Genomic DNA, 23,966 nt, shown 5'->3' with positions numbered 1-23,966 from the left:
GAGAAGTGGCAGATAGAGTTCAATTTAGATAAATGTGAGGTGCTGCATTTTGGAAAAGCAAATCTTAACAGGACTTTTAACTTAATGGTAAGGTCCTAGGGAGTGTTGCTGAACAAAGAGACCTTGGAGTGCAGGTTCATAGCTCCTTGAAAGTGGAGTTGCCAGTAGATATGATAGTGAAGAAGGCGTTTGGTATGCTTTCCTTTATTGGTCAGAGTATTGAGTACAGGAGTTGGGAGGTCATGTTGCGGCAGTACAGGACATTGGTTAGGCCACTGTTGGAATATTGCATGCAATTCTGGTCTCCTTCCTATCGGAAAGATTTTGTGAAACTTGAAAGGGTTCAGTAAAGATTTACAAGGATGTTGCCAGGGTTGGAGGATTTGAGCTACAGGGAGAGGCTGAACAGGCTGGGGCTGTTTTCCCTGGAGCGTTGGAGGCTGAGGGGTGACCTTATAGAGGTTTACAAAACCATGAGGGGCATGGATAGGATAAATAGGCAAAGTCTTTTCCCTGGGGTGGGGGAGTCCAGAACTAGAGGGCATAGGTTTCAGGTGAGAGGAGAAAGATATAAAAGAGATCTAAGGGGCAACTTTTTCACACAGAGGGTGGTACGTGTATGGAATGAGCTGCCAGAGGAAGTGGTGGAGGCTGGTACAAATACAACATTTAAGAGGCATCTGGATGGGTATATGAATAGGAAGGGTTTGGAGGGATATGGGCCGGGTGCTGGCAGGTGGGACTAGATTGGGTTGGGATATCTGGTCGGCATGGACGGGTTGGACTGAAGGGTCTGTTTCCATGCTGTACATCTCTATGACACTGTGACTATAATTGACGTTTGCCTTAAAAAAATATTTACTAGCCTCACCTGTACTAATGAAGAGTTATATGGGGCACATTGTTTATTGTGTTTCTCTCTCTCCACAGTAGCTGCTTGACCTGTCGAGTTTCCCCAGCATTGTTTGTTTCAGCCGTGGTTTCATTAATGGCGGAGCAGGCTCGAAAGGCCAAGTGGCTTCTTCCTGCTGCTCCGTCCCACCTTCGAGTGAAGGTTGATTTCTATCTTCCTGTGCCTTCCCAGCTCACATCCTGTGGTGCCACCGTCTGAAGTCTTTGACCAGCCACAGCCTCACAGTCAAAAGAAAATTGAATTCCACATCTCTGTCGATGCGAGCAGCTTGTTGGAGGGAGGAGGCGATTATCGACCAGGTAGGCTGTGCACTCTGCCCCAGTGAAAAAACAACGACATTTATTCTCCTTTCCTGAAAGCCCTTCACAGTTGGTTAATGATTTCTGATGTCTCACTGATTTACTGTCAGTTGAGAACTGCAGCAGTCCCATCACTGAAGGCCAGCACCTAACTCCAGAACACAAGCCCATCTCCTCAATGGTAGTGATTATCCATCGAATTACAGAGCAGTGAGCCTCACATCAGTGCCTGGGGAACTACTGAAGAAAGTTCTGAAGGAGAGAATTAATCTTTTGTATTTAGGTTTGAACAGGGATTGTCAGCATGGCTTTGTAGCAGGAGGCCACGCCAAACAAATTTGTTTGTGTTTTTTTTTAAGGTGCTGAATGAGTGTTTGACTGCGGCTGGTTTCTATGGATGTAGTTAATGAAGTTTCTATGGATTTCAACCAAATCTTTGATAAGGTTCCACAAGGGAGACTGATTAAAAAAATATATAAAGGCACATGGGGGTCTCAGGTAACGTGACAAGTTGGATCCAAAATATTCTTGGAGACAGAGGGTGGTGGTCGAAGGCTGTTTGTGTGATTGGAGCCTGGTGTGCAGTGGTGTCCTGCAGAGATCAGTGCTGGGTCCCTTATTGTCTGGGCAGTAGAGAAGAAATGTGGGGTATGGGCAAGGGAGGGGTGATCAAGTTTGTAGATGACAGGGAGTTTGGCCCGGTGTTTGACAGTGAGGAGGAAGGTGTTGGATTACAGATCAGTTCACGGATTGGTTAGAATGGCTGATCAGAGGCAGATGGGATTTAACCCTGATACATGTGAGGTGAAGCAGGAAGAAGTGACAAAACAAAGGAGTTTTTAAATGATGAGACACTAGGAAGTTCAGAGGGATCTTGGGGAGCTTATCCACAGATCCCAGAAGGTGGCAGGAAAGGTTAACAGAGTGGTTCAGAAGGGACACAGAGCACTTGCCTTTTTCAGTCAAGGTATAGATGATAAGAGCAGGGAGATTACGTTGGAGTTTGGTGGAGTACTGTGTGCAGTTCTGGTCCCCACACGATAGGAAGGATGGGATTATACAGCACAGGATGCAGAGGGGATTCACCAGGATGCTGCCTGGGGTGGTGCAGTTTAGCGATGCGGAGAGGCTGGATAAGCTCGGGGCATTCTCTGTGGAGCAGAGAAGGCTGAAGGTGGGTGGGGGGGGGTGTGGGAGCTGATGGAGGTGTCTGAGGTTATGAGGGGCATGGACACGGTGGATAGAAAGCCTTAGTTGAAGGTCAGTTTCAAAAAAAGTAACAAGACTTTTAAGGTGGAAGGCAGGTGGTTTAGAGGAGATTTGAGGAAAACCCTTTTCTCCCAAAGAGTGGTGGGTGTCTGGAGTGTACTGCCTGGGAGAAGTTGATAAATCTCACAACTTTTTAAAAGCACTTGGGCAAGCACTTGAAATGTCATTAACTTCAAGGCTATGGGAAAGTGGGAGTAGGGTAGATTTAACATAGTTTTAACAGTACAGACTCAATGGGCTGAAGGGCTTCTTCTGTACTGTATGATTCTAAGATGGTCCTTAAAAGGCAACACATTAGCCAAACCTCTGATTAAACGATCTCATGGGGCTCAGTGTCTGAATTATGATCCTGTGAAGTGTTAGAGAGATCTCTTCCTTTGAGGCCTTGTAATAAATTACGTCACGGCTAGTACGTTAAATCCAGTGACATTCCAAATGAAAGATATTGTGAGAAATGAGTGGATTCAATGTGAGGCTGTTGGTACTGAGCTGTGATTGGTTGTTAAGCTCCAGTTTCCTGATGACACTTTTACAGAACCGCAAGAGAATTCCGAACCTCAAAATTCAGGATTTGGGAAAATCCAACCAACACCTGTATGTTCAAAAAATGAAAGTGAGGAGGAGGAAGAGGAAGAAATTCCCTCTGAGTTCATTTCCAAGAAACAGTTGGCCAAGGGAAGGATCTCCAGAGATGGTGAGTGTGAGGGTCAGAGGCAGTGCCAATTACTAACCTTAATGCACCAATCACTGGTGAGAATGAAGCCAGTACAATTTAAAGTTTGGTCATCTTCCAATGGGAGAGTCTGTAACCTCAGAGTCAGATCAGGGCTGTTTAGGGGTAGTGGGATGTTAAAGTCAGTTGAGGAGGTATGACTGAGATTGGTAGCTTTTTATTGGAGTTGAGAAACGGTTTGGCGTGATCGATTTGAATGGCTGTACAGTCTCGGGGATGAATGACCTCTGTGTTCCTATATTGCCGTGGGATACACAGGTTTGTGATTTTCTTCTTGCAGAGATGGAGAGCATTTCGTTGTTTAAGAACTACAATCCAGGTGAACCGACCTGTCGCCTATACGTAAAGAACCTTTCCAAACAAGTTGAAGAGAAGGTAATCTCTTTCCCAGGTCCCCATGCAGCTCACTCCTTTTCTTTCTCACTGCAGGCTGAGGAAGTTTGTACAAGCAGTGTTTTCTCACTTTCATTTCATTCCAGGATTTGAAGTTCATCTTTGGCAGATACGTTGATTTCTCATCACAGACTGAGAGGAACATGTAAGAGCTCTGGTTTCTGTTTCTCTGTTATATTGTTAAGACCGCAGGAAGGTATGCGTGCAATTTTCATGGAGCAGATGTGAAAACCCGGATCAGGTTAGGGAATCCAGGACATTACTAAAGGCGGACTGTAGTGTTGAAGGCATTGACTTTGGAGTGGGTGTTAAGTAGAAAGGTGCATTTGCTACATGAAGGAACGCAAAAGATATGACAACACCTCCACCCTTAATCTACTTTGGTATACGTGAAAATCGGTGATCTGGTCATTTTCACAGGGCTGTTTGTGGGATCTTGCTGTGCATATGTTAGCTGCCTCATTTGCTATATTTAAACACTGCCTACACGTCAGAGAAAATCCTCATTAACTAACTAACCTTTGGACACCCTGTGAGGGTAATAGGTTCTGTGAAAATAGAAATATATCTTTTAGTGTTTGCAATGGGACTGAAACTTGAGTTTTCCTGGAGAGAGATGTAGAGCTGAAAATGTGTTGCTGAAAAAGCGCAGCAGGTCAGGTAGCATGCATGAAACGTCGAATCTGCTGTTTCCTGGATGCTGCCTGACCTGCTGTGCTTTTTCAGCAACTCATTTTCAGCTCTGATCTCCAGCATCTGCAGACCTCACTTTCTCCTCTGGAGAGAGATGTATTTTGTTGAAGCTTTTTGTCATATGGTCACCCAGACATTTTGCAAGAAATACCAAAGTAAAAACAAAACTATCATTTATACAAGAGGAAAGGAGACTTACCATGTACTGCGGGATATGTAACACCCAGGACTCTGACCCTGTTATTCAAAGAGTCACACAGCATCAGGAAAACTTATCCATACCGACCAACTTTCCAAAATTAAACTCGTGATTTCCCAAATTTGTCTGCATTTGGCCCATATCCCCCTAAATCTTTCCTATTAAATGCCTGTCCAAATGTCTTCTCAATGTTGTAACTGTACCTGTATCTACCATTTCCTCTGACAGTTCATTCCCCAGACGAATAACCCTCTGTGTGAAAAGATTGTCCCTCAGGTGCCTTTAAATCTTTCTCCTCTCATCTTGAAATTACTCTCTCTAGTTTTGAATTCTCCAACCAGGGAGAAAACCTTTGCTTTTCACTTTATCTATGCTCCTCATGATTTTAGAAACATCTAAAAGGTCACTCCTCAACCTCTTATGCTTCAGAGGAAAAAGTCCAGCCTCTCCTTTTAACTCAAACCTTCCAGTCCCAGTAATATTCTGGTAAATACCTTCTGCAGCCTCTCCAATTTAATAATATCCATCCTATTAAAGGATGACCAGAACTGTACACAGGACTCCAAAAGTGGCCTCACCAATGTCCCGTACTCCCCAGCATAATGTCCCAACTCTTATACTCAGTGATCTGAATAATGAAGGCAATTGTGTTCAATGCCTTTTTTACCACAGTGTCCACTTTCAGGGAGCTGTGTACCTCAACCCCTCGGTCTCTCTTCACTTCAATTACGTTTAACCAAACTTTAGGCCAAGTAGAAAATTATTTGTTTTATACTATTAATTTTAAACTGTAGATTTGTTGAAAGAATAAATTCCTTGTCTTTACTTTCAAATCAGCTCCCTTTCCTGTGTCTATAAATTCTTACTATCCCTCTGCTAGGTTATAAATTTACATTTTTCAAAATTCCTGGGGTTGAAATACAATGTCGGACATTAACTGCAAATTTTTCTGTGATATCATTCCTTATTTTTTAAACTCACCCAAGCAGCTCAGGAGCGTGTGCTCCAACGCTGCTCAAACCCTCTGCCACAGGGGCCTGTGTATGAGGATACGTAACTTCCAGGACTCATGAGCACAGCATTCTGTAAGCCTGACATTAAACGTATCCTGGCTGTTGACTGTCAATCAGAATTAATGGGTACATTCTCCATGGCAACACTTCCACCAATTAAGAGTCCATTTGCCAACCACTTAACTCACCTCATGCACTATAAATTGGTTTTCCCCTTGAGATTGAATTCTTGCAAAATGTCCTGATGAGTGCAAGGCAAAATGCATTTTATAAAACTCACCTTTGGGACGTAGGTGTTGCTGGCTGGGCCCAGCATTTATTACCAATCCTAGCTGCCCTTGAGAAGGTGGGGGTGAGCTGCCTTCTTGAACCGCAGCAGTCCATGTGCTGTAGGTTGACCCACAATGCCCTTAGGGAGGGAATTCCAGGATTTTGACCCAGTGACCTTGAAGGAACAGTGATATATTTCCAAGTCAGAATGGGGAGTGGCTTGGAGGGGAACTTACAGGGGGTGGTGTTCCCATGTATGTGCTGCCCCTGTCCTTCTAGATGGAAGTGCTTATCCGTTTAGAAGATGCTGTCTTGAGGATATTTAGTGAGTTTCTGCAGTGCAGCTTGTAGATAGACACTACTGCTCCGAAGTGTTGGTGGTGGTGTCAGCCACAGGCTGCTTTATCCTGGATGGTGTCAAGGTCTGCAGTGTCGTTGGGGCTGCCCCCATCCAGGCAAGTAGCAAGGGTTCCATCACACTTCATTTTTTTCCACAATACTCAAATTTTGTCCTGCCAAATGACTGTTGAAACTTAAATATTGTAGAAATTCTATCCAACAATTAAATTATTCTCCTGTTTATAACTTTATTTTCACCTTTTAAAGAAGCGTCCCAATGTGCTTCACAAACAAAGAGATCCATGTCAGAAAATGTTAGGACAGCTGACCAAAAGCTTGGATAAAGAGGTAGATTGTAAACAGTATCTCGAGGGAGGGAAGTGAGATGGAAAGACGAGGAGACGTGGGGAGGGAATTGTAGAGCTTTGGTCCTCTCTCAGCTGGAGGAGAGGTCAGTGATAGAGTGACTAAAACCAGGGTGGACAGTGGCCAGAATTGGAAAAGTCTCGATATGTTGAAAGATGTGGAGCAGGACAGCGTTACAGAGGGAAGGAGGAAGAAATAAACCTATAGAAAGCTTTAAACTTGGTGGAGGTTACCGAAATGGTGAGGACTTAACCACAGACGGATTTGAATGCAGAAATGTAAATTCTAACTCTCTCTGGACCAGCTGCTAGTGTAGGCCCAGCTCTGTGGAACAGGGTGTTGTGAACAGCTAGCTGCCTGATGAATGAACCAATATCTGTTCCGGTGGTTTTGATTTTGAATGATGTATTACCGTTTAATAAAACAAAGTTGTTGTGCCTTTGCAGGTTTGACATCCGGCTGATGAAAGAAGGGAGGATGAAGGGCCAAGCCTTCATTGGGCTTCCCAATGAGAAGGCTGCAGCCAAGGCCCTCAAGGAAGTCAATGGGTTTGAGCTCAAAGAAAAACCGATGGTGGTTGTATCCTTTCATAGAACAGCAGGAATTGCAAGGGACTCCTTCTCAGTAATTCCTGCCAGAATGAAGTAAAAATTACAACACACCACCCACTGAGTGGCCAGATCTATATCCATAGTGAGGGGAGTGTGTTTAGAACTAAACTTTAGCAGGGGGGTTGGTCACCAGTGAAATGCAGATTGAAGAGAGTTGGGAGAAGGGGGATTTCTGAAGGAGGACTACCGTGGCACAGGGACTTGTTGGGATCTGGAACATACTGCCCTAATATAGCAGTGGAAATAGATTCAATAACAATTTTCAAAAGGGGATTAGAGAGGGAAAGAATCGCAGGTATTGGGATTACACTCTGCGGAACCATGCCATTTGGCTCTTTGAAAGATCTCGCTGACTCCCCAGCTCTGTCCCAATGGGGACATCCCCTTCAACCAGTTCCCTCATTCCCTTCTGATTCAGCACTGTCAGGAATCACTGGGATATCGGGCTGAATTTCTGCTTTTCCTGGAGTCATTACAAAATTTAAAGATTTTAATAAGATTGAAGAAATCCTCAACTGACTTGCCTTTCTGATCCAGGTTGACAGAAAGCAATGACCATTTAGTACAGATAAATAGATTCTAATTACAATTATGAACCATAGACTGGAATTAGTGAAAGTTCTAACCCCACTCCCCCTCAGGCTGACACTGCCTGGAAAAAGTCGGGAGTGTTTGGGAAGGGTGTAAGACTGGGAAGGCACTTCAATGCTGTCAGTCTGAAGCTTTCACTGAAATGGTCCTGTTGTGTTGTGAGGACTTGCTGCTCTGTGATCCTTCTCCAACAACATTCACTTGTTTGCAGGAGTACGGGGGATTGGTTTACAGTTGTAAAGACTCGGGTTTACTGGTGAAGACCCAGAGTATACAGTAACAGCTGCAGGAAAAACCAAACCGCTTTCTTCAAGGTTAATGTGGTTGTTACTGGAGAAAGTCAAGTCACACAGCACCAGGTTATAGTCCAACAGGTTGAGCTAAAAACACAAGCTTTCAGAATACTGGCTCTTAAATAAACTCCATTCATACACAGCCTTCGGCTTCAGCTCAGCTCCAGTCTGGGGGTCACATTACTGCTTAACCCTTCATTCTAGCTCAAGGAAAGATTAAGGGGGCACAAGATAGTCTTAGCTGAGAAGATTAAAGTGAATCCAAAGAGGTTCTTTAAATATATTGAAGGAAAAAGAATAACTAGAGAGAGAATAGAACCCCTCAAGGACCAAAGTGGAGATAGGGTGAGGTCCTCAGTGAATATTTCTCCCTGTGTTTACCATGGAGAAAGACATGGAGGCTTGGGAACTTGGGGAAGTTTGTAGTTGTGTGTTGGGGACAACCCATATCATAGAAGATGAACACATCTATTAAAACTCATCATAATCTTCTCTGCCTGGGCAAGAACAGGATAAACTCTCCAGCTTTGTCAGGTAACACATTGTCAGGAGTCTGCCTGTTTAATTCGCTCAGATGGTTTTAATTCCTTCCAGTTAATATTTTTCTCCTCTCGATATGATGCTATCAATTTTTCTTTGGCATGATCAGAACTTTGTGGGTGCTGGAAGTTAGACATTAACCCAAACGCTGGCAGTTCTTGGAAGCAATTATAGAGAGAAAAGCAGTTAGTGAGTCAGGTCAAGGACATTTGGTCAAAACAGAGAGAAGTTAGAGACAGAACAGGTTTTAGCAAACTCAGGAAAAGGGTTGTGTGTATGAAGAGAAAATGGTGGGGTAGAGGGCAAAAGAAATGAATTTATACAAAGGATGTTATAAGGCACGACGGGTTGGGAATGAATGAAAGAAGTAAGGTAGAGGAGGTGTCATTGGCAGCAACTGCTGGCTGAATAAGTGAGGACAGAGACTGCGATCTGAAATTGTTGGCTCAGAAAGACTGAAGTGCATTTTCCCCTTGTTAGTGTTGAACTTGTTAGTGTTGAACTTGTTAGTGTTGAACTTGTTAGTGTTGAACTTTATTGGAACAATGTAGGAATGAGTCAGGGTATTAAAATCCCAAGTGACGGGAGCCTTGGGGATCCTGTTTACAGACAGGCTGTAGCTCTGCAGTTCTGCATCCACTGTCTCTTTTTACACATGTTCTGTTTAACTTGGATTCCCTGTTTGATCCAATATTAACCTTATGTTAGTGTTAGTCCTATTTCTGCACAATTTTATAACCCTGTTAAATGATAACTAGAGACAGTGAGGCCTGCAGATGCTGGAGATCAGAGTCGAGAGTGTGGTGCTGGAAAAGCGCAGCATGTCAGGCAGCATCCGAGGAGCAGGAGAATTGACGTTTTGGGCCGGAGCCCTTCATCAGAGCATTCCTCCTGTTTCTCAGATGCTGCCTGAACCTGTTTTGCTTTTCCAGCGCCACACACTCGATTATTTCATCTGCAGAATTGCATCTTTGCTCTCGGGTTTTGGTTTGTTCAGTCAATGAAAGTTTAATAGCTAATTTGTTGGGTAACATTTTGCAATCAACTAGGAGAAAGTGAGGTCTGCAGATGCTGGAGATTAGAGCTGAAAAACGTGTTGCTGGAAAAGCGCAGCAGGTCAGGCAGCATCCAAAGAGCAGGGCTTATGCCCGAAACATCGATTCTCCTGCTCCTTGGATGCTGCCTGACCTGCTGTGCTTTTCCAGCAATACATTTTTCAGCTCTAATATTTTGTAATGTCTACCTGACATAGGCTGGGAACAAAATCTTTCGGGATACTTAGCTTGTGGTCAGAAATAATCTTTCTAAAGATTAACTAGTTCTTGACTCCTGTCCGGTCTGAACTTTGAGCGGAACAGTGTGAATAGCAAATATCTTTATTATCTAAATTTGCTTCTTATTATGAAGTTTTTCAACATATTTCATAAAACTTTCTGTCACTGTTTTCGGATCACTGCAGAACCCTCTAGCCTTCCTGTTTTCCATCTGCTCTGAGACATCTGTGCTCTCTTCATTCCTGTATCTTTGTGCTTTAACATTTGTGTCAGGTTCTGCCTGACTTAGACTTCTGTATAATACCGACCCTTTAAAGGGAGTAAGGACAGAAGAGCAGAATACTTTTAAACGTGTGCAACTCACTGGAGTTAATGTGCAGAGAGCCATATAGTGCTCATATAAGGAACATAACATTGGCCTGCAGATCAAACAGACAATTAGACCAGCAAATGGCACTTTGGACTTCATTACAGAGTCATTCAGCACAGAAACAGACCCTTCGGCCCCACTTATCTATGCCGGCCAAAGTTTCCCAAACGAAACCAGTCCCACTAACCTGTGTATGGCCCGTATCCCCCGAAACACTTTCCTATTCATGTCCATATGTCTTTTAAATGTTATAACTGTATCTGCATCTACCACTTCCTCTGACAGTTTATTGCACATGCGAATCACTCTCTGTGTGAAAAAGTTATCCTCTCAGGTCCCTTTTAAATCTTTTCCTCTCACCTTAAATTTATGCCTTTTAGTTTCAGACTCCCGTACTCTGGAGAACAGACCTTTGCTGTTCACCTTGTCTATGCCCCTCATGATGACCAGAATTGTACCCAGTATTCCAAAAGTGGCCTCACCAACATCCTGTACAAACATTACCAGGCTATTGAAGTACAGAAATAAAGTCTTGCTACAGTTGTACAGATCTTTAGCGAGACAACCTGTTTAATGTCTGCAGGTTTTAGTCTTTATATTTATGGAAGGACGGTTGATAAACCGGAAGTTTGTTTCAGGGTTGAGGCGGTTATCCTGTGGTGAGAGACTGAGTGAATCCCTATTGTCTGGAGTTTAGAAAAATGAGTTAAAACAGGACTCTGAAGGAGTTTAACAAGTAAACACTGGGGAATTTGGAATATGAGATGATAGGATAAAGGGTTGATCATTCAGTGTTGAGATGAGAAATATTCCTGTTCGGGGAGGAAGTGCGAATTTTTGAATTCTCTGCCTCCAGAGGCTTGCCTGATCGTTGAATATACTCCAGACTGGGATACGCTGATCCTTGATCTCTGGGAATTGAGTTGCCAGGAAAGTGGAGTTGAAGCCCAGCATCAGCCAGGATCATGTCCAGTGGCGCAGTGCTCGCTAAGCCAGAGAGTCTGTTCCAATTTCTGTTTGGTAAACTCGTTGTCATTGATGTTAGATGAACTGTACTGGCCATTGCACCTTAACGCCTTCACAGCAATATGCCCGCTCTGCACGGCCGAAACAAGATCCAGCAGACGGCAAGAGAGGCCAAGGGAAGTGAAGGTCAGAGGGTTGTGTGGTGAATCTTTGGCTCTGCTCAGTAATGCTCAGTAATGTTGCTGGCAGGTCCCATGGAGCTAGCGTTTAAGGCTGGTTGATGGTTTACGTTTTTCTCTTGGTTACAGTTGACACTGTTCTCAGTAAAAGCCCAGTCATCAGTTTGGGGCAGTGATAGTTCAGTGTACCCTTTATAATGTATCCTTTCATATATAAAACGCAATGACTCAAGACAGCTTTGATGCTCCTGTCATTCACGTATTGAGAATTCCTGGGGAAATGCGGCCTCTCAGTAACGCAGCCTGCTATTTCTTTTGTGCAGTAACTTTTTTTTAATCTTCAGATCAGTCATGATCACCTTTTAGAAACTCTTCTGCTGTAAATAGTCCACAACGTCAAGATATCACAAGCACACGTGGACTCAGTCCTCATTTATTCTTCCTGCTTTGGAGCACAGTGTGTGTTAGAAATCCCGAATGCTGCAGTGATGTTGAGGTTTGAACCGATCTGCACCACAGCCCGTTTCCCCTGTGGTAACGTGAGCAGGAATGAGAAACGGTTTCCGGTTGCTGTCAGATCAGTAACCCAGTGGCAAATCCAGTTGCCTGTGGAAGTTTTTTTCACGGTTGAAGGAGCTAAGTTGCCATTGCTCCAATCGGAATATGCAGCAATCGAGCCTGGGCTCCCCAGTCCTGATACCTGTGCCTCATATGTCAGGCACTCTCCCCCCACCCGTCCCCACCCATCCACCCACCTACAATATCACCACCTCAGAGGGTTATTAAATTAGATTAATTCCCCGCTAATTAGTGTGTGGGACAGGGGCTGTAAGGGCTAGTTTCTCTCCAATCCTTGAGCCAAGGGGGCTGTGTCGGGGGATCTCACACCTTGAGGTGGAAAAATTGTTAATAGAATTAGTTGTTAGATTGTACAGGATTTGAAAGTTGCTGGGAAAAAAGACACATTTTGTTGAAGCTTTTTTTTGTCTTTCACTCATCAGGACACTTCACAAGAATGCCAACATAAAGGGAAAACAGCATTTATTCTGTGGGAAAGGAGAGTGCTGATTGGTCAGCAAATGAACTCTACATGGTAGCAGCATTGCCTTGAGAATGTACCAATTAATGGTTGACAGTTAACTGCTAGGTTTTGTTTAAATTTTAAACCAGACAAGTTGAATCTGATTAGTCAAAACATCTTCCTGAGAAATGAGCCAGTGAATGGCTGTCACCTATTCTGTTGAGGTGAAACAGGTGCAGGGTGTGTTCTTGCTGTCTACAAATGGCTTTGACTGTTGATATATGGAGCTTCTAGTGCCCACAATACACCACATTGAGCCCAGCCAACCATCCAGACTCGGTCATCAGTCTATCCTGAATACTCTGCATTATTTGGCAAATACTGATCAATAGTGTGGCACACCTGTAATTTCTTACAATTTGTCCTGATGTGTGCAGGAAGAAAACCTCTAACTGTCTATTCTTTAAGCCAAACCAGAGACCGATTCGTGGCTTTCTCCTTCCTCTGTCCTGTTGATCCAGAGTGAAGGATAGACATCCCCCTGCTCCAGCACCCCATAGCAGTATTGAAATCTCATCATGCTGTAACTGTGGGCTGTAAACTCTACCTGCCATACTGTGCCTAGCCTCATTGGAAGTTTCCACACCACAGCAACTCCTAACATGTCCTCTTTATCTCATTCAAATCATCAGCAGATCCTTCTCTGCTGTTTCTCCACATTGGTCCAGTGTTCTGTTAAATGTATTGACGTTGTTTCCATCTACCACTTACCCTGGCAGCGATTTCCTGTCTCCCCACTGAGTAAAAAGGTTTCTCCTGACTTGGATTTATTAAAACGTGTAATGGCCCCGGCTTCTAGTGTCTCCCATTAACAGAATTATTGACTCTGCATCAACTGAGAAGCTTCCAGAATCCTGAAGTGACCAATCAGATCCCCATTTTCTCAGTGTTGGAAGCAGCCCTCCAGCATGGTCAGCCTTTGTTCATAGTCCAGGCACTGTCCTTGTTCCTACTTGTACAGGGCGAGATGGAGAACTGTCTTATCCTGAGAATTTCTCTGAATATTTAACTTCTTCTCCTGGTATCCTGCGATCAGCTGGTTCAGAAATGTTCCGGCCCGTGAGTTGAGGAGGAGCCAGGATGAGGGTAAACAGCGTTGTTTCAGGATGGGGAGTGTTGCAGTCTGAGTCCTGATGAAGTGTTTGTGGCTCACTGGGAAACATTGTGAGTCTGAGATGGTAGCCCCAGCACGGGAGGCTGTGGATGTTCTGTACTCTGGGAAAGTGTCAATATCTGCAGTTAGTTGTTGAATTCTTGCTGCTTGAATGAATGTGTTCAACAAAAATAAAAGCTGGTGTAACAAAACAGTGCTTTTGTTGTTCAGTGTTTTTGATTTAGGTCCATGCTGTCGATTTTTTTGATAGTGGGGAAAAAAACCCAAAGAATTGCAGATGATGGAAATTTGAAACAAAAACCGAAATTACTGGAGAGACTCAGCAGGTCTGGCAGCATCCGTTGAGAGAACGCTGAGTTAACGTTTTGGGTCCAGTGATCTTCAAAACTGAAAAAGACCTGTTCTTCCTGCAATTTGTTTTTTTTTTGTCAGTGAATTGGATTCCAGAATTTACTTCCCACCCAGATCATTGCTTCCAGATTCCTTGTCTAACCTCAGCCGATGCTCTCTTACTCTGATTCAGACACCCCTCACCTCTCTTCCACTCCTTTACCACTTTCTTCCTCATTCCCAGGGTGACACTTTTAGCAAGGTTTCTGTCCTACTCTCTGTTTATTCCCAGAGCCCAGCAGCCTGTCCTTGATGCTTTCAACATTCTACTTAATTTGCCCTTGTGGCTCTGATTTCACCACCTCAGCCCATACATAACTGCTCATCTCCTAACCTCGCATAACATGAGGATCTGGTGCTTTTATCACTAACCTCACAATGCTCATTTTCCCACCTGTCTCCTATTCCACTGTACCAACCTCTAAACCTAGTAAGAAAAAACTTAACCTGGTTCCTTTGCTAATTCCCCGAAACATACAAATGGGAAAAGGCCATTCAGCCCCTCAAGCTTGTCCTCCATTCAAAAAAGTCATGATCTAATTAATGCACATTTCCATCTGCCCCTGATAACCTTTCACCAGCATTCCCCCACCCTCCAGATTATGAAGAATCCATCGACACCGCCCTAAATGTGTCTCCTCGTGTCACCTTTGACTGGCCTGCTCTGATTGTATGGGAAGGTAGTGGTGAAATGGTGACGTGGCTGTGTTAGCGATCTGAAACCCCCACGTGTACAAATCCCACACAGCGGCTACTTAAAGCTGGTCTCGGTAATGATGCCAGTTGTTAAAAACCCATCCAATTCACTAATGTCCTAGAAAAAAGGAAATATTCTGTACTTACCTGCTCTGGCCGACATGTGACTCCCACTTGGCTGGCTCTAAACTGCCCCCTGAACAGGCTGAGCAAGCCATTCAGTTTAAGGGCAGTTAGGGAGGGACCAAGATGCGCCTTGACTGTGACCCCTGCGTGCATCCCTTGTGCTCCCAGCCGCGTGACCCCCCCTCTCCCCCACCACCATCATTTGATGAAAGAATTACTATCAAACCTCGCAGCTGACAATCTGTACTGGAGTGAATGCCAGCCTTGCCTGAGGGTTCTCCTGGTGTGGTGGTAATGTCCCGACTCTGAGTGATTGCACATCCCAACCGGTACATGAGGAAACTATCAGCAAAGTGAGTTTAAATTTAAGCCTTTCAGCCCTGGAATCATCCTGGTTAACGTTTGGAAGGGAATGTTCTAATTCGGATGTCCTTGTGTGTTGGTGGGAATGAGAGTTATGTCACCTTACTAATACGTACACCACAGATGTGTGCTTTCCTTGATAATGCATTCAAATAAGAAATAAAAATGTTTGAAGCCAATTTACAGCCAACACCTGGAGTAATTCACAACAAGTTTACAACTCGTCCAGCTCCAAACCTAGTAAGTCTCTCCCCATCTTTTTTTAGACTTAGATTAGACTTACAGTGTGGAAACAGGCCCTTCGGCCCAACAACTCCACACCGACCCGCCGAAGCGAAACCCACCCATACCCCTACATTTACCCCTTACCTAACACTACGGGCAATTTAGCATGGCCAATTCACCTGACCCGCACATCTTTGGACTGTGGGAGGAAACCGGAGCACCCGGAGGAAACCCACGCAGACACAGGGAGAACGTGCAAACTCCACACAGTCAGTCGCCTGAGTCGGGAATTGAACCCGGCTCCCTGGCGCTGTGAGGCAGCAGTGCTAACCACTGTGCCACCGTGCCGCCCCTAACCACTGTGCCACCGTGCCGCCCCTAACCACTGTGCCACCGTGCCGCCCCTAACCACTGTGCCACCGTGCCGCCCCTAACCACTGTGCCGGTTTCCCCATTTTGTCACCTTTCAGTGCCTACTACTACCCCAGACCACCCTGGATATGCCCTGTCCCACTGGCAGAGGTGGCAGCAGCACAGTGGGGTACAGGCAGCAGGAAGTTGCCCTGGGAGTCCTCAACACTGACTCCAGACTCCTTCAGGTCTCATAACTTCAGGTCAGACATGGGCAAGGAAACCTCCTGCTGGATTACCTTGTCCTCCTCCAGCTGCTGACTCAGTTCCTCCATGTTGAGCAACACTCAGAGGAAGCACTGAGCGTGTCAAGGATGCAGGATGCCCTCTGGGGGCAGGGGCGGGGATTGCAATGTCCCACCACCAAGAGTGGCTCAGCGGCACCATTACTGATCGAGCTAGTCGGGTCCTAACGGACATCACTGCTAGACTGGGTCTGCAGCAGGTGGTGATGAAATCAGTAGGAGGGAAAAACATACCTGACAACTCTGTTCACATTGACAAAGACAATCAACAGACACGAGGGTTCCCTCCCAGTTGAGGAACACTTCAGTGGTCCAGGAGATTCAGCCTCGGACCTTCGGGTGACCATCCTCCAAGGCGGACTTCGGGACAGGCAGCAGAGGAAAGTGGCCGAGCAGAGGCTGATAGCTAAGTTCGGTACCCATAGGGAGGACCTCAACCGGGACCTTGGGTTCATGTCACATCACAGGTGATCACCATTGCACTACACACACACACACGCACACACACACACGCACCCGCGCACACACACACACACACACTTTCTCACACTCACAACCCCCACCCCAGGCACACAAAGACCCACATACACACATATATTGTGTGGGGTGAATTTGTACTTGCAGAGTTACATTGCACTTTGCTCAAACACTGCATACATTCATGTAGAACTCTGAGCTCAAAAACTGCAGGAATTTATGTAAAACTCTGTTATCTCACTTTTTAGATTAGAATCAATCTAAACATCAGGTCATAGACAGAGAACACAGGGGGCTAACACCTTCAACATATTGTCCAGCTATCACCATTGTTAACAGCTAACCCGAGAATGCAACTTTAAAACAAATGGTTTTGTGATTTACACATGAAAGAAGTGAAACTATCACTGTATTCTAACAGATGAAAGGCTTAACAGACAATCAATTTTTCAATGTATAATTTCAGTTACATCACACTGTCAATTTTTGCTATAAATTCTGTGTTACGATCGAGCCCTTCGCTATCACCTGATGAAGGAGCGTCGCTCCGAAAGCTAGTGTGCTTCCAATTAAACCTGTTGGACTATAACCTGGTGTTGTGTGATTTTTAACTTTGCACATTGACAATACCCTCCTTTGTGTTGTGTGGCACTATCCCCGTGCTAAATGGGACGGACTTCAAACAGATCGAGCAACTCAAGGCTGGGTATCCATGAGGCGCTGTGGGCCATCAACAGCAGCCGAACTGTACTCCAGCACAATCTGTAACCTCATGGCCCGGCATATCCCCCACTCACCCATTACCATCAGCCAGGGGGTCAGCCCGGGTTCAATGGAGAGTGCAGGTGGACGTGCCAGGAGCAGTACCAGGCAGACCTGAAGATGAGGTGCCAACCTGGTGAAGCTACCACACAGGACTACTTCCAAACAGCATAAACAGAAAGGGATAGAGCTGAGCAATTTCATCAATGGATCAGATCTGAGATCTTCAATCCTACAGCATCCAGTAGTAAATGCTGGTGGATAATCATCAAGCGACTGACGGGAGGAGGAGGCTCCACATTATCCTCATCCTTGATGGTGGAAGACCCCAGCACCATCAGGGCAAAAGATAAGTCTGGAACACCTACAGCAACCTTCAACCAGCAGTGCTGAGTGGGGGATCCACCTCAGCCTCCTCCACAATAACATAACAATTTATTCTCGTGTATTTTTACAAAAATATACTGTGAAAAGGTTTATAAGCCACCAGACCATTGACCCTAAATTAATGACTGAGGTCGTAAATACGAAGAAACAGTAAAAGTTCATCACGGTTTAATTAATGACTCCTGGGTTTGGGGTTCACTGGAAACCAGGCTGAGACCACCGGGCTGGGCTGGGCTGGGCTGGGCCTGGCTGAGACCACCGTGCTGGGCTGGGCCTGGCTGAGACCACCGTGCTGGGCTGGGCTGGGCTGGGCCTGGCTGAGACCACCGTGCTGGGCTGGGCCTGGGCTGGGCTGGGCCTGGCTGAGACCACCGTGCTGGGCTGGGCCTGGGCTGGGCTGGGCCTGGCTGAGACCACCGTGCTGGGCCACTGGAATATCCCTAAGTCGCCTCTGAAGCAAGGACAAGAGTTTTGTGCAGGGACTAGACCTTCACACAAAAGCTGCTGGGATAATTACAACCTGCTGAAGAAGATCGCCATGACAAGACAAGAGTTCTAGACAGGAATTGCTCTCCAAGAGACCACCACATCAGGAGGCCACCACACCGAGAGCCAGCCACACCGAGAGCCAGCCACACCGAGACCACCACACCGAGAGCCAGCCACACCGAGAGCCAGCCACACCGAGAGCCAGCCACACCGAGACCACCACACCGAGAGCCAGCCACACCGAGACCACCACACCGAGAGCCAGCCACACCGAGACCACCACACCGAGAGCCAGCCACACCGAGAGCCAGCCACACCGAGACCACCACACCGAGAGCCAGCCACACCGAGAGCCAGCCACACCGAGACCACCACACCGAGACCACCACACCGAGAGCCAGCCACACCGAGAGCCAGCCACACCGAGAGCCAGCCACACCGAGAGCCAGCCACACCGAGACCACCACACCGAGACCACCACACCGAGAGCCAGCCACACCGAGAGCCAGCCACACCGAGAGCCAGCCACACCGAGACCACCACACCGAGAGCCAGCCACACCGAGACCACCACACCGAGAGCCAGCCACACCGAGAGCCAGCCACACCGAGAGCCAGCCACACCGAGACCACCACACCGAGAGCCAGCCACACCGAGACCACCACACCGAGAGCCAGCCACACCGAGACCACCACACCGAGAGCCAGCCACACCGAGAGCCAGCCACACCGAGACCACCACACCGAGAGCCAGCCACACCGAGAGCCAGCCACACCGAGAGCCAGCCACACCGAGACCACCACACCGAGACCACCACACCGAGAGCCAGCCACACCGAGAGCCAGCCACACCGAGACCACCACACCGAGACCACCACACCGAGACCACCACACCGAGACCACCACACCGAGAGCCAGCCACACCGAGACCACCACACCGAGACCACCACACCGAGACCACCACACCGAGACCACCACACCGAGAGCCAGCCACACCGAGACCACCACACCGAGAGCCAGCCACACCGAGACCACCACACCGAGACCACCACACCGAGAGCCAGCCACACCGAGACCACCACACCGAGAGCCAGCCACACCGAGACCACCTTACCAGCTGACAGTCCAAGCCTGCCATTCTGAGCCTCTGGAAGCATCTCCGACACTGGGCCTGGGCCTGGGCCTGGGCCTGGGCCTGGGCCTGGGCCTGGGCCTGGGCCTGGAGAAGGTGCCTTCTGCTGAAATCCTTAAAAGGTGAGGTACCATAATAAACAGGAACATTAGAAAAGAGCAAAGGAAAATAACTGAACGGAGTGGTCCCGCTCTGGGCTCCTGGGCAGAGTGAACGGAGTGGTCCCACTCTGGGCTCCTGGACAGAGTGAACGGAGTGGTCCCACTCTGGGCTCCTGGACAGAGTGAACGGAGTGGTCCCACTCTGGGCTCCTGGACAGAGTGAACGGAGTGGTCCCACTCTGGGCTCCTGGACAGAGTGAACGGAGTGGTCCCACTCTGGGCTCCTGGGCAGAGTGAACGGAGTGGTCCCGCTCTGGGCTCCTGGGCAGAGTGAACGGAGTGGTCCCACTCTGGGCTCCTGGGCAGAGTGAACGGAGTGGTCCTGCTCTGGGCCCCTGGGCAGAGTGAACGGAGTGGTCCCGCTCTGGGCTCCTGGGCAGAGGAGTCCACATATTGCACTGTCATCAGGTCCTCGGGATTACAGGTGGCAGAATTCCACCAATTCAATTCACTTCATATTATGTCAAGAGTCAGTTGGAGACACTGAATACTACAACAGCTATGGACCCTGAGAGTATCCCAGTAACTGTACTGCAGTAGGCTACTCCAGACCTTGCTGCTTCCCTCATCTCAACGTTCTGGTACAGTTGCATCAATGTGGAAAATTGTCCAGATATACCGGTACACAAAAAGCAGGACTAATCCAACCCTCCAATTATCAGCCTACTCTCCATCCTCAGTAACGTGATGGACGGGGTCAGTAACAGAGCTATCAAGCAGCACCTGCTCAGCAATAACCTGCTCAGTGACGCCCAGTTTGGGTTCCCCCAGGGTCACTCAGCTCTCGACCTCATTACAGCCTTGGGTCAAACATAGACAAAAGAGCTGGATTCCAGAGGGGAGGGGAGAGGGACAGCCCCTGATATCAAGGCTGCATTTAGCCAAACATGGCATCATGGAGCCCTGGCAATACTAGAGCCAATGTGAATCGGGGTTAAGTCCGGAGTGGATGGAATACTCCCCACTTGCCTGGATGGGGGCAGCTCCAACAACACTCAAGAAGCTCGACACCATCCAGGACAGAGCAGCCCCCGCTTAATTGGCACCACATCCACAAGCATCCACTCCCTCCAGCACCAACGCTCAGCAGCAGCAATGTGTACTATCTACAAGATACACTGGAAATTCACCAAAGGACCTTAGACAGCACCTTCCAAACCCACAACCACTTCCAAGAACAAGGGCAGCAGATACATGGGAACACCACCCCCTGCATATTCCCCTCCAAACCATTGACCATTCTGACTTAGAAATATGTCACCATCCCTTAAATGTCACAGGGTCAGAATCCTGGAATTCCTTCCCAGTGGGCATTGTGGGTCTACCCACAGCACATAGACTGCAGCGGTTCAAGAAGGCAGCTCACCCCCACCTTCTGAAAGGGGGCAGTTACGGACAGACAATAAATACTGGGCCAAGCCAGTGACACCCATGTCCTGTAAATTAATTTCTGTCAAATTAATTAGAATTTAGAAATAAGTTCTAAAAAGAAATTATTTAATTCTATATTTTGAGAAATATAGAATTAAATAACAGAGAAACCATATTAAACCTGCATCAAACTTTGATTAGACCACACAGATGGACTCTGGATAAGCTGGCAATACAATGTGTGAAGCTGGTAACAACTCTGAGCAGTTATAGCCATTAGGAAAGGATGGACAGGATTTATGAATTTTTTTTTCAGGCAAAAGATGTTTCACGGAGAGCCTTAAATTTAAGAAAGGATTTGATCGGTCGGACAAAGAAAATATCTTTGCACTTGTGGATAAGACTGGGCTCTCAAGGAAGTTACAAGACATTGATAAATCCAATCAGCAATTCCACAGGAATCTCTAACCCAAATACAGTTGGGTGTTACACCCGGGTGGTCAGGGAATATCATTGATGTATTTACAAAGAAGTGAGAAAAACACATGGGAAAATGTAGCTGACAAATGGAAAGTGCCAAGATAAAATCCAATACCAGGGTACAAAGGAGACTATAACAGAATGAGGGAGGAGTTGGCTAAAGTAGACTGGAAGCAAAGACTTTATGGTCAGAGAGTTAACGAATGACACAAAGGTCGGTGGAGTTGTGGACAGTGAGGAAGGATGTGGCAGGTTACAGCGGGATATAGATAAGTTGCAGAGCTGGGCAGAAAGGTGGCAGATGGAATTCAATGTAGCTAAGTGTGAAGTCATTCACTTTGGTAGGAGTAACAAGAAGATGAATTACTGGGCTAATGGTAGGCTACTTGGTAGTGTGGATGAGCAGAGGGATCTTGGTGTCCATGTACACAGATCTCTGAAAGTTGCCACCCAGGTAAATAGTGCTGTGAGGAAGGCATATGGTGTACTGGGATTTATTGGTAGAGGAATTGAGTTCCGGAGTCCTGAGGTCATGTTGCAGTTGTATAAGACTCTGGTGCGGCCTCATCTGGAGTATTGTGTGCAGTTTTGGTCGCCATACTATAGGAAGGATGTGGAGGCATTGGAACGAGTGCAGAGGAGGTTTACCAGGATGTTGCCTGGCATGGTAGGAAGATCGTATGAGGAAAGGCTGAGGCACTTGGGGCTGTTCTCATTGGAGAAAAGAAGATTTAGGGGAGATTTGATAGAGGTGTATAAGATGATTAGGGGTTTAGATAGGGTAGACACTGAGAACCTTTTTCCGCTAATGGAGTCAGCTGTTACTAGGAGACACAGCTTTAAATTAAGTGGTGGTAGGTATAGGACAGATGTTAGGGGTAGATTCTTTACTCAGCGGGTTGTGAGTTCATGGAATGCCCTGCCAGTAGCAGTGGTGAACTCTCCTTCTTTATGGTCATTTAAGCGGGCATTGGATAGGCATTTGGAAGTTATTGGGCTAGTGTAGGTTAGGTAGGATTCGGTCGGCGCAACATTGAGGGCCGAAGGGCCTGTACTGCGCTGTATTTTTCTATGTTCTATGTTCTATGAATAGCGGAGGATTTCCAAAGCAATTTTTCAAAGTGCTCAGCAAAAGTATATACCAGTGAAAAAGAAGAGGTGTAAGAAAAGAGGACTGTGAAACTGTGCAGAGGAACATAGATACACTGAGAGAGTTGGCAAAGGTCTGGCAGATGGAATGCAATGTTAATAAATGAGCAGTCATCCATTTTGGTTGGAATAACAGTAAACAGGATTATTATTTGAATGGTAAAGAGTTGCAGCATGCTGCTGTGCAGAGGGACCTGGGTGTCCTTGGGCATGAATCACAGGGAGTCGGTCTGCAGCTACAACAGGGAATTAGGAAGGCAAATGGAACTTTGTCCTTCATTGCTAAAGGGATTGAGTTTAAAAGCAGGGAGGTTGTGTTACAGCTGTACAAGGAGCTGGTGAGGCAAAAGTGAGGACTGCAGATGCTGGAAACCAGAGTTTAGATCAGAGTGGTGCTGGAAAAGCACAGCAGGTCAGGCAGCATCCGAGGAGCAGGAGAATCAACGTTTCGGGCAAAAGCCCTTCATCAGGAATAGAGGCAGGGAGCACAGATCATTTTTATCCAAGTCTCGCCCCATTTCTCTCTCCACCCTGGAGGCTCCCTGCCTCTATTCCTGATGAAGGGCTTTTGCCCGAAACGTCGATTTTCCTGCTCCTTGGATGCTGCCTGACCTGCTGTGCTTTTCCAGCACCACTCTGATCTAACCAAGGGTCTGTTGAGGCCACACCTGGAGTACTGTGTACAGTTTTGGTCTCCTTACTTGAGAAAGGATGGACTGACACTGGAGGGGGTGCAGAGGAGGGACACGAGATTGATTCTGGAGTGAGGGGGTTGGCTTATGAGGAGAGATTGAAAAACTGAAACTATACTCATTGCAATTTAGAAGAAACAGGGCAGATCTTACAGAAGAATGAAGCATTATGAAGGGAGTAGAGAAGATAGGAACAAGGAAGTTGTTTTTGGTGGCAGGTGAAACTAGAACAAGAGCATTGCCTCAAAGTTAGGGGGGTCAGATTTAGGACTGAGCTGAGGTGGAACTTCTTCACCCAGAGGGTCATGAATTTGTGGAATTCCCTGCCCAGTGAAATATTGAGGCTTCCTCATTGAATGTTTTTAAAGCTAAGATAGATCATTTTTTTGAACTGTGAAGGAGTTGAGAGTTATGATGAGAGGGTGGGTGTGTGGAGTTGAGGCCATGATCTTATTGAATGGTGGAGTGGGCTTGAAGGGCCAGACGGCCTACTCCTGCTCCTAGTGTGATGTTTTTATGAGAAGGAGATCGATGGTGGGGCTGACAGGGTCAGGTGAAGAGCGGGGTTGAGGAACAGAAATACTGGCACACAGCAGTTGGGCTGAATGGTTTTTTTTCTGCTGGAGCTGCAATGTCATTTTTGTTTTTATGAACAAAAGTGTGATTGAGGTAAATGCCAGTTATTAAGCTAAAATTCTACTTTGTTGATTAATCATTACTGTTCAGCAAATGGGCTGTGATTCAATGTAAACTGGAGTGGGACAGTCTTTGTTACAGTCCAGCTGCACTCTGTCTTTATCAAGTATTGATTTCTCTGTTATTTGGAAAATTCTGCCTCTGATAATTAATAGTTTGTTCAAATAAGGGTATAAATAATGAGCTGCTGAGGCCACTCAGCCAACTCT

General features: G+C 46.5%; 2 protein-coding genes across 3 annotated transcripts in view; both read left to right on the top strand.

Moving 5' to 3' along the window:
• The window catches only part of rnpc3 (RNA-binding region (RNP1, RRM) containing 3), a 47,842-nt gene extending 34,145 nt beyond the window's left edge, over positions 1 to 13,697 (top strand). For both annotated transcript variants that reach the window (XM_060830675.1, XM_060830674.1), the window contains exons 10-16: positions 1,085 to 1,212; positions 3,017 to 3,175; positions 3,495 to 3,589; positions 3,694 to 3,752; positions 6,934 to 7,066; positions 11,251 to 11,318; positions 12,313 to 13,697. In XM_060830675.1, the coding sequence (XP_060686658.1) occupies positions 1,085 to 1,212; positions 3,017 to 3,175; positions 3,495 to 3,589; positions 3,694 to 3,752; positions 6,934 to 7,066; positions 11,251 to 11,316 (640 nt within the window). In that variant the 3' untranslated portion in view covers positions 11,317 to 11,318; positions 12,313 to 13,697. The remainder of the gene's footprint in view (positions 1 to 1,084; positions 1,213 to 3,016; positions 3,176 to 3,494; positions 3,590 to 3,693; positions 3,753 to 6,933; positions 7,067 to 11,250; positions 11,319 to 12,312) is intronic.
• A 2,372-nt stretch (positions 13,698 to 16,069) lies between these two features.
• On the top strand, positions 16,070 to 19,219 carry LOC132818571 (histidine-rich glycoprotein-like). Its single transcript, XM_060829628.1, has 2 exons — positions 16,070 to 16,177; positions 18,167 to 19,219. Exons 1-2 carry the CDS (start codon positions 16,070 to 16,072, stop codon positions 19,217 to 19,219), a joined length of 1,161 nt encoding a protein of 386 aa, XP_060685611.1.
• Positions 19,220 to 23,966: the final 4,747 nt, after the last annotated feature.

The sequence above is a fragment of the Hemiscyllium ocellatum genome, chromosome 9 (genome assembly GCF_020745735.1).
Source record: "Hemiscyllium ocellatum isolate sHemOce1 chromosome 9, sHemOce1.pat.X.cur, whole genome shotgun sequence".
Lineage (NCBI taxonomy): Eukaryota > Metazoa > Chordata > Chondrichthyes > Orectolobiformes > Hemiscylliidae > Hemiscyllium > Hemiscyllium ocellatum.
The sequence above is the reverse complement of the archived record's forward strand: the minus strand, read 5'-3'. Positions and strand labels throughout refer to the sequence as shown.